The sequence below is a fragment of the Dipodomys ordii genome, unplaced genomic scaffold (assembly GCF_000151885.1).
Source record: "Dipodomys ordii isolate 6190 unplaced genomic scaffold, Dord_2.0 Scaffold112, whole genome shotgun sequence".
Taxonomy (NCBI): domain Eukaryota; kingdom Metazoa; phylum Chordata; class Mammalia; order Rodentia; family Heteromyidae; genus Dipodomys; species Dipodomys ordii.
The window spans coordinates 1,402,547-1,412,393 of record NW_012267328.1 but is presented as its reverse complement, the minus strand read 5'-3'; the positions used below and the strand labels follow the sequence as shown (position 1 = coordinate 1,412,393).

The 9,847-nt window shown below is 56.6% G+C and overlaps 2 protein-coding genes across 2 annotated transcripts in view; both read left to right on the top strand.

The window, feature by feature from the left end:
- Spdl1 (spindle apparatus coiled-coil protein 1) overlaps positions 1-2,584 on the top strand; it is an 11,703-nt gene extending 9,119 nt beyond the window's left edge. The window contains exons 10-12 of the mRNA XM_013028623.1: positions 4-12; positions 59-67; positions 2,086-2,584. Coding sequence (XP_012884077.1) covers positions 4-12; positions 59-67; positions 2,086-2,236 — 169 coding nt within the window. The 3' untranslated portion in view covers positions 2,237-2,584. The remainder of the gene's footprint in view (positions 1-3; positions 13-58; positions 68-2,085) is intronic.
- A 2,753-nt stretch (positions 2,585-5,337) lies between these two features.
- Positions 5,338-9,847, top strand: part of LOC105994954 (dedicator of cytokinesis protein 2-like) — a 68,134-nt gene continuing 63,624 nt past the window's right edge. Inside the window, exon 1 of the mRNA XM_013028622.1 lies at positions 5,338-5,429. Within this exon, the coding sequence (XP_012884076.1) occupies positions 5,387-5,429 (43 nt within the window). The 5' untranslated portion in view covers positions 5,338-5,386. The remainder of the gene's footprint in view (positions 5,430-9,847) is intronic.

The following is a 9,847-nucleotide window of genomic DNA, read 5'->3' as shown; positions in this document are numbered from 1 at the left end:
CAGCTCCGCCAGGTCTGTGCCTGCCCGCGGTGGGCAGCCCTCCCCCTCCCCCTCTCAGCTCCGCCAGGTCTGTGCCTGCCCGCGGTGGGCAGCCCTCCCCCGCTCCCAGCCCCCCACCCCCCTTGCAGGAGCTGCACCATGCCTTGCCTGTCTGCTGTCTTGCATTGCCTGTGGTGTGATTCCCCAGTGTCTCTGCCTGCCCTCAGCCTGTCCAGACAGAAAGGAAAGTGATAGCAGAGGGGAGGAGGGATCCCAAGGCTGGACTCCCTCTTGGTGAAATGGGAATATTGCAGCGTTTGTTTTCCCGTGTGCAAGAGCAGTGATGAAAGAAAGGCTAACTTACCTGCTCAGAGGGCGCTCTAGTGGTTTAAGACACTTCAGTTTATAAAAACAGGTGACTTTTCATGGCTTTTGATGTCATGTGTATTAACTCTTCAGAAATGGGCTTTGATACATATTTGGCTTTTTTAAATATAAGACTAATTTATTTTCATTTTTCTAAAACTTCAAAGCCTTTATTTTCTGCATAATTGAGTTTGTAATTCAAAGAGAAAGTCGGGCGTATGTATCTGAAGGACTTCATGTTCAAAGGGCTTTGTCTTTTTAAGAAGTGGTCGAGGGAGGGAGGGAGGGAGGGACGTAGCTAGCTAGCTGTGCGTGCGGGGTCCGGCTGTGCCCAGTGAAGAGGTCTCTGCAGGGCCCGGCCCCAGCCCCGGCCCCAGCCGTGCCTGGCGTTCACAGCCGAGCCTCCAGATGCAGCTCTGGCTGGCTGGGGGGGTGTCCTGTGAGGGTCTCTGTCTCTGGCTGGCTGGGGGGGCGTCCTGTGAGGGTCTCTGTCTCTGGGAGAGACACAGAGCCAGGGGGGTGTCCTGTGAGGGTCTCTGTCTCTGGCTGGCTGGGGGGGGCGTCCTGTGAGGGTCTCTGTCTCTGGCTGGCTGGGGGGGCGTCCTGTGAGGGTCTCTGTCTCTGGGAGAGACACAGAGCCAGGTGTTGAGGCGAGGCTTCCCTTCCCTTCCCGGGGTGTCTGTCACATGACGGCCGGGGTCCTGCCTGCTGGCGATCCTGGTGGGCGTGTGTCTGTCTGCAGGTAGAGCTCCGGCCCTGCGGTGCAGCCCTAGGGCCCTTACCATCTGCGTTGCCTCCGTTTCTTTTTCTGGCCTATTTTGTTTCAGGGAAAAAAAATGTATGTGGCCATTTGTTGGACTCAAATTACATGCTGGAATTTTTTTGTCTTGCTGGTTAAGCACATAGAAAATAGGAGAAGACGTGTGTGTGTGTGTGTGTGTGTGTGTGTGTGTGTGTGTGTGTGTGTGTGTGTGTGTGTGTGTGTGTGTGTGTGTTTCCTGGCTTTGTGCTTTGCGCGCTTAGACACAGTTTGATTTTGGGGGTTAGTCACAGCGAGGACGGCTTTGTCGGGAGCCTTGCTGTCAGTGCTCACAGCCTCAATCCACGCCTTCCCTACAACACACCTTCACCGCCCCTTTGGAGGCCACTGCTCCATCTGCGTTTTCTTGTGTGGGTTCTGGGGCTCGGACCCAGGGCCCTGTTCTCTCTTGGCTAGTAAGAATCTCGAGAACTTTTCTGCTTGAGAACTTCAGCTTTCCCACTGAGGTTCCTAGATCTCCTGAGTAGCTATGATTATAGGCGTGAGACACCAGTGCCGCTGTTAACTTTTGCTTTAACTATGATGCTGGTAATTGGTTTGTTATTGCGTGTGACAAATGGACATCGGTTGGCTCGGCCCAGGGCCCACTTGTTCGTACCTTGTGTTCCACCTTGATGCCAAGTCGACCTCACTGTGAGGCCTGCACATGTTAATCTTGTGTTACGTGTGCTTATTGTTGTAGGTACCTGCTTAGTTTATTCTCTAATTTAGGCTTTACCAGGTGCCCCCTTTGTTTTTTAAAACAACCTTAAAGATGTTTCTTAAACATGTCATAAAATTAAGGTACTTAATATAAAAAAGTCTTTCAAACATTTTAAAAAGCAGTGCCCTGCCCCTCGATCTGGCTATACTGCCAGGGTTTGGTCTTGGATTTTTCTTAACCACCTTTGAGTTCAGAGTGGATATTTTGATGCCTACAGGTTAGCTGCTGATTCAAGGCTTCAAGCAGAAGTTAAGGAAGAAGAAGAAAACTCAGTCAAGGTGGGAAAGGAGCCGTGTAAGAAGTCACACCCCGTGATGTACGTGTCTTCCAAGCCGGGGGCGGCGCAGGCACAGTGCGCACAGCAGTAGTCGGGCCCCCAGGGCCAGGCGTCCCCGCCGGGAGGTGGCCGCCCGAGGTTCACACCGGCTGGCAGACGCTTGGCAGCACCCCTCCCTGTGGCTGCACTGCTAACCTGAGAAATCCCACGCGATGGCCCCTCCCAGGGCTTCTGTGAATCACAGAGAACTGGTTATTATCAGAAGGAAAATGATCATTAATGTACGTCTATTTTCTGTCTTGGATGTGAAACTTTCAAGTGATGTGATCACATTTAAAAAGAGAACGCTGACCTTGTTAAATACTGTATTTTCCTTTCCGCAATTTTTATGACCTTAGTTTTTCGCTGTTGTAAAAATAGAGACTTTTGTTTGAAAGCATATGTAGTTACAGGTTTTCTTTATTTAAAGCACATTTCTTAGTCTCCGTAGTCATCTACACAGCTTAGATTTTTATGACTCAAGCAGGGGAGACAAGTAATTTTGATACATTAGCGGTGTGTTTCCCTGTGTAGATTTAAAACCTAAACGTAGCCGTTGGACCATCAAGATTCAATGAGTTGATACACCAGTACATAATAGAGAATGTACAAAGAAAAAAAGCACGTTATCTAAACCCATTGACGAGATTGACAAACTCCTGCCCATGAAGTCAAAAAGGGAAAATGTGAGTTAACGTCAGGACAGAGGAGAGCACACAGAGTCACTGTGTGGGGGAGCTGGGGAGTGGCAACCGCTCACCAGAAGCCCTAAACGGAGCTGTTAGTCGTTACTTAAAATCCTTTCCACAGGGAAAACTTAAGCCCCATTGATGCACTAATGTATTCTCCCAGTCATGTAAGAAGAACAAGACCGATCTTGAGATCATTCTCTCCTATTGCTAATAATATAATTAGACAAAGGAAATACAGACATGAAGTCCAAAGGTACATTTGCCTCTGCCAGTGACATTGTGTAGAAAATGACATGAAGAGCAGCCAGCATGCTCGAGTGTGCTCTTCCCTGAGCGGCACGGGACTCTGGAAAGGCCACCGCTGAAGACCCCGGTGCAGCTGTAACCTGAGCGCCGCTCCGGAGCCGATGGGGACGCCATGAGGTTGGCAGGGCAGCAGCCTGACTCAGGGCCTGGGGGCTCATAGAGGAGAGGAGGCCTGGGCCCCGATGTGTCCACGGGCCTGCCCGTGATAAGGGGTACAGGGAAGAAGGCCCGGGAAGTGTGAGGGAAATGGACCGGTTTTACTTAGCCTGCCTCAGGCATTTCACTACAGTAAAGACAGAGTATCCACCTTATCAGGCAAAATCACAGAGGACTCAGGACCTCTTCCCAGGACCCCACCATGACGACAGAAACTGCTGATGAGACAGGCTGGGGGAGGCTCTGGGCTCCGTGCCCAGCACTGCCAACATAGATGAGTCTGGACCGTGGACAGAGGACGCACCTGTAATTCTCTCACCGGTGTGGTGGGGCATACCTGGAACCCAGCCCTTAGGAGGCTGAGGCAGAAGGATCTGAGTCCAAAGCCAGTGCGGGCTACAGTATCGAGGCCTTATCAACCACACTACCTCCTCACACCCACCGAGAGGGGGGGAACCTTGTAAACATGCCCTCAATTTCCTGACTTAAACAGGCAAAACCAAACTAGAACTGTACAAAACCATGACATAAAGGACTTCCTCCCCCCTGCCCAGCCACCAGAGAACCTGGAGAAGACGTGTGCTCCAAACCAAAGGACACAGCAGGTACTAGCTGGCCAGCCCTGGTCTGAAAGCAAAGAACTAAAAGTTCAGCACCGGGTCCCTGGGCCAGGATATAACCCCAGTGCAGCACACAAAGCTCCCCTCGGGAAAATGAAAGCGTGGAACGAATGAATTCGCTTAGACTTAGGTTCCATCCCAAATCTATCATGTATTTACAAATACATGAGGCATTTCTGGTCCTGAGCATTTTTTGGGGGGGGAGGGGAGGTCCAGTCGGGGGGGGCCTGAACTCTGGGCCTGGGCGCTGTCCCTCAGCTCTTCAGCTCAAGGCTAGCGCTCTATCACTTGAGCCACAGCACCACTTCCGGCTTTTTTCTTTTTGCTTATGTGGTACTGAGGAGTCAAACCCAGGGCCTCATGCATGCAAGGCAAACCCTCTACCACTGAGCCACCTTCCCAGCCCTGGTCCTGAGCATTTTAATATGGGATACTCAGTCTGTGTTAGATTTTGTGTGTATGTGTGTGTGTGCATGTGCACACACACTTATTGGTCCTGGGGCTTGAACCCAGACACTGTCCCTGAGAGCTAGTGGCTCAAAGCTAATGCTCTGCCAATTGAGCAACGGCTGCACTTCCAGGTTTTTGCTGATTAATTGGAGATAAAAGAGTTCCACAGACATTGCTGCCTGGGCTGGCTTTGAACCTCCAACCTTAGATCTCAGGCTCTTGAGTAGCCCAGATTATAGGCATTAGCCGCTTGTGCCTAGTTAGATTTTTTAAATTAAAATATCCTCAACAACCGAAGCCCAAAGACCAAATAACTAAAGAAAACGAAACATTGACAGGGTTCATTTTTTTCAATCTACAGATCTTAACAAACTTCAGCAGCTGTCTCGCTGATGCGTCTTTTGGTCTAGGATCGCAAGAAGAGCAAACTCCCTGCAAGTGGAGAGGTCTAACATGCCCTCATCAGAAGACACCTCTGAAGCCCATCGAGTTGACAGATCAACGGTCACGGAGACAGATGGAGGCGCGCCTACTCCAACCACAGCATTTAGAAAGACACCACAAATGTGGGTGGGGGCTTGTCCTGGTAGTTCACTCCGGTCATCCCTGCAAAGGCCTAGGATGGTGGCGGGGATACCCACCGGGCTCCTATCATGATGCATGCCTGAGTTGGGGTCGGTGGGCGCTTGCCGCAGAAGCACAGTCCTGCGCAGGGAAGGTAGGAGCTGTGCAATCAGGACACTCAGAGATCCAGGAAACTGCCCCCGGGGTGATCCGGGCGGGCCCACTCACCTGGGGAAGACACCAGTGGGTGGCCTTCAGAGCCGGGTCCCTGGCAGCCATCTGGCCTGCTGCGGGCAGCAGAGGGAGGGAAGTGAGGGGAGGGCGGGCCCTGAGAGTTCACGAAGAGGAAGGAAGTGGGCCTGCAGCCCTGCCACCCCTGCCGGTTCCCCACGGGAGGACCAGGCCCGGGCAGCCATGGCCCCCTGGCGCAGGACCGACAAGGAACTGCTCGGCGTGGGTAGGTGCGGGCCGGGGCGGGCGGGATCCAGCTGGGAGCCCGGGAGGAAGGACCTGGGCGGCCAGCCTGGCGCGGGAAGATGCGCGGCACCTGCCACGCTGGCCGGGTGGAGGTCTGGGGCGCATCTCCCCACGTCCCTGCCGGGGTCCTGGGGCAGAGGAAGGCGGGAGGAAGGTGGACCCCTTCCCGGCATGTCTCCCAGGACCCAGGTGGGATCACAAGACCCCGGCCCCTCCTGGGAGCCCGGCACGGCCCCACCTGGAGACTTGGCCTCCAGGGGTGGGGGTGGGGGCCGGTCCCACCTTGGCCTCAGGACCTCAGGCCCTGCTGCCTTCTTGGCTCAGAAGACCCTGATTCGGCATGGGTGGCCCCCCGGGGAGACTTGTGGAGGCCCAGGCCCAGCCCAGGGCCTTCTTTCTCTGAGCTCCGAAGCCCAGGCCAGGCCTCCTTGGGCCGGAAGTGGGGCGGGGGAGGGAGGCAGGTGCTGCCCGGCTAGCGGAGCCGTTGGTGCAATCAGATGCACTGGAGCGCAAATTCGAATCTGAAAATGGAACGGGAGACCCGGGGCTTCTCCCTCTGTTGGAGGTTTCTGGAGTCCTGAGCAGGGAAGGGCACCCATCTCTGCTTCTGCCCATGTGGAGGGACACCGGGTAGACAGAAGAGCGAGCGTGCCAGGGCCGTGGGAGGGCCCTGGGGCATGTAAGCAGGGTGGTGACACGTCATGCTAGATCCCAGCATGCCTGCCCCCTCCCGGCCTCGGCCCCCTGGTCTCAGAGCAGCGCCTGCGTCTCAGAGCGCGCTGATTTTCCTTAAAGCACCAGAGGTCCTTCTGCAGTGATAGTGATTTCTGTTTCAGACTGTCTCCCCGCCCCCCCCCCCCCCGACAGCCTGTGCAGCCCGGGGTGAAGGCAGGGAGGTGTGAGTACCAGGGAGCTGCTGTGCGTCCCTGGGAGACGGCGGTCCCCGGTCCAGGGCGTCCCCTGGAGACGGCGGTCCCGGGTCCGGGGTGTCCCTGGGAGACGGCGGTCCTTAGTCCGGGGCGTCCCCGGGAGACGGCGGTCCCCGGTCCGTGGGGTTCTACACAGACAGACACGGTGGTGTTGTGTTGTGAATTCAGCTGAACGACCCCTGGGAAAGTGCGCTTGGAAAACCTTTTGTAAGCCAACCTGATCTGTTCAAAGTATGAATTCTGGGAGGCCCCGGTGGCTCACGCCTGTCATCCCAGCTACTCAGGAGGCTGAGAGCTGAGGATCACGGTTCAAAGCCAGCCCAGGCAGGAAAGCCTGTGAGACTCTTGTCTCCAATGAACCATCTAAAAACTCAAGTGGAGCTGTGGCTTAACGTGGTAGAGCGCTAGCCTTGAGCAAAACAACTCAGAGACAGCGCCCAGGCCCTGAGTTCAAGCCCGGCAACTGACAAAGGAAAGTGAATTGTGGGAGCCAGGAGCTCTGGAGTAAGAAAATGCGTCTCACATCCCTGCCAATCAATGGCGTCCAACGCATCGCCACTGTGGACGGTCTCAGGAGGGCAGTGAGGCCCACACTCGCTGCCTCAGGAAGCTTCCGCCCCGGGAAGAATCTTGCTTTCTGAATGGAGCGTGAGAAGCACAATTATCAGCCCCATTTCTCGGGGAGGTGAAGGGGGGGAACCGCTTCCTGGGTGGAGCTCTGGCTCCCTGGTTCCGGAACACTCCTGCCAGCATCCCATCATGCCTCACTGCTGTCTTGTGTTGGATTCTCTGTGCTTGGGATCTGATCCTTCTCGTCCTGTGTAGTGTCCAGACAGGACAGGTGTCCATTAATAGCTGTTGATTGGATGGATGGATTGGTAGATTGGTGGATAGGTGGATGGGTAGATGGATAGGTGGATGGGTGGATGGGCAGATGGATGGATAGATGTGTAGGTGGATGGGTGGATGGACAGATGGATGGATAGATGGATGGGTGGATGGACAGATGGATGAATGGATGGATGATGGACCGATGGGTGGATGGATGGATGGGTGGGTGGGTGGGTGGATGGATGGATGGATGGGTGAGTGAGTATATGGGTGGGTAGATGGATGGAGGGATAGATGGGTGGATGGATGGAGGGATAGTTGGGTGGTTGGATGGATGGGTGGATAGATGGATGGGTGGGTGGATGGATGGATGGATGGATGGATGGATAGGTGAGTGGGTATATGGGTGGGTGGATGGAGGGATAGATAGGTGAGTGGGTATATGGGTGGGTGGTGAACGTGAGAGGCAGGGGAAGGGCTGGAGGGTTTGGGTTTCTGACAGCCTCTCAAGGGAACTGCCTTCACTGTCCCACCCACCCCTTCCCTGCCAGGCCCTCTGGGTGGAGCTCCTCTCCACGCCCTGGACACCTGCATGTGGCCCCTGGCCACAGTGGGGCTGCATGAACCTGCCGGCTGTCCATCTCTCGTCCAGCGACTCCCCTCCCCCCTCTGCCCTTTTCACCCCTCCCAGCCCTGCCCAATGCCCGAGGCCGCCCTTCCCTCCCTCCCTCCCTCCCTCCACCCTCCTCTCCGTCCGCTCTCACTTCCCTCGTGGGGCCTGGCTTTTCAGAGAGCCCCAGCGGCAGCGGCAGCGGCGGCAGCCGGGCTCCTCTCTCTTCAGACTTGTTTCTCGTGTTTGTTCTTCCCTTGGTCTGGAGGCCGGGGAGGTAGAGGGGCTGCGTGGTGTCCCTGCCCTCCCAGCCTGCGGGTGCAGAGTCCCGCCGCACTCAGTGTGTGGGGTGCAGAGCCGATGCCCTCTTCCAGCTCTGTGTGGACGGGAACACGGGTGTGTGTAAGCGTGCGTGCGCGTGCCGGTGACTGTGGAGCGCAGGGAAGGCCCGGTGAGATGCCAGTGCGATGCTGGGGCCGGCCTCGGCCTCCGGCCGCCTGGGGGCAGAGGGTCCCCCGCGGGCCGTCGGCGCCCCGCAGGACCTGTTCCTGTGCTTTCTGTTACTGTGGGAACTTCTTGAAGCCTGAGGTTTGTGTCGCGCGTAGTGTGGGGTCCAGGCAGGGTCTGGTGGGGGCGGGGGCTCGTGGTCCGTGGCTGACAGCGTGGCCGGCGTGTCAGGGTGACCACAGGTGGCACAGAATCCGTGAGGGGCCAGTTTCTCTTTTTCTTTTTTTTTTGGGGGGGGTCTGGTTGTAGGGCCTGAGCTCTGGGCCTGGGCGCTGTCCCTTAGCTCTTCAGCTCAAGGCGAGCCCTCGACCCCTGAGCCCCCTTCCCAGCCCCCGTTTCTCTTTTTCTAGCAACCCCACTTTCAGGATCAAGCTGAGGTCCCGTGACACCTACATGAATCCATTCCAACGGCCGCGCCCCCAGTAACCTGACCGCTCCCGCGGCCTCTACCACCACATTCTGACGGCCCGGCGGGGGCCGGCGTCTGATGGACCAGCAGGGTGGACTGGGCCGTGGTCGGGCCAGTGCACAGCTGGGTGGCGGCGCTGGTCTCTGCAGGACACTGGCCACTCCCGTCCTGCCCCCCCCAACCTCTCCCCAAGTTGGGTCAAAATCCCCTCCCTGGGGACCCCCACTTTCCTCCTGTGGAACTTAGGTTCACTAAAGCCAGCGCAGGCATTGTTGCCGTCCGGGCTGCAGTGTGGCTCAGTGGGGAAGCGCACAGCTGAGCCAGGGTCACGTCCTGGCTTCCATCCCCAGGACCAAAGAAGAAAGGACAAAAGAAAAAGCAAACCAGGTTAAACACACACTCAATCAAACGTAACAGCCATCCGGTGAGGGCCGGGGCCCCCGGCGTGCCGGGAATGCCATGTCCAGCAGGCTAGCACGGCGTCGCTCGCGGCCATCCCGAGAGGATAAACTGTGGACGCAGGAACGGGCTGGTCAGCAGAGCAGGACTTTGGGCTCTGCTCTGGGTTCGAATCTGTGGCTGTCTTGTGCTATAGGTATTCCTGTGTGTGTGTGTGTGTGTGTGTGATACCTTGCAGGTTATGGTGACAACTAAGTGAACGCTCAGAGCTAACTCTTGGGGCCTCCGGCCTACCCAGGCCTGTACCCCGGTGCCCAAGCTGTGGGAGCCCACGGGTGTCTGTGACAGGGCCGTGTGCGTGGCCAGCCGTGCGTGCACAGGGCAAGTCTGCTGTTCTCCCTGGAAGACAGGCCCAGGGCAGTGGCACTTAGACGTCCAGAGCGTTACCCGTGACTCTTTCTGCTGGAGGTGTCTCCCCTCTGTCCCGGGCCTCTGTTTCCCCACCTACCAACGGAGGAGCCTGTGTTTCTGTCTGGTGGTGTGCGGTTGGTCGGAGCCCCGTCCTGTCTCATTCTGCCCCCTTGGTTCGGGCCCTTGATGAGCAGAAGATAACTGCTCTGGGCAGAACATGGGGTCCTGGGGCGATTCCCGCTTTCACGCTGATGGAGATCCCACACGTGTCGGAATGGCTGCCGGGGGCTTACCAGCCTGGG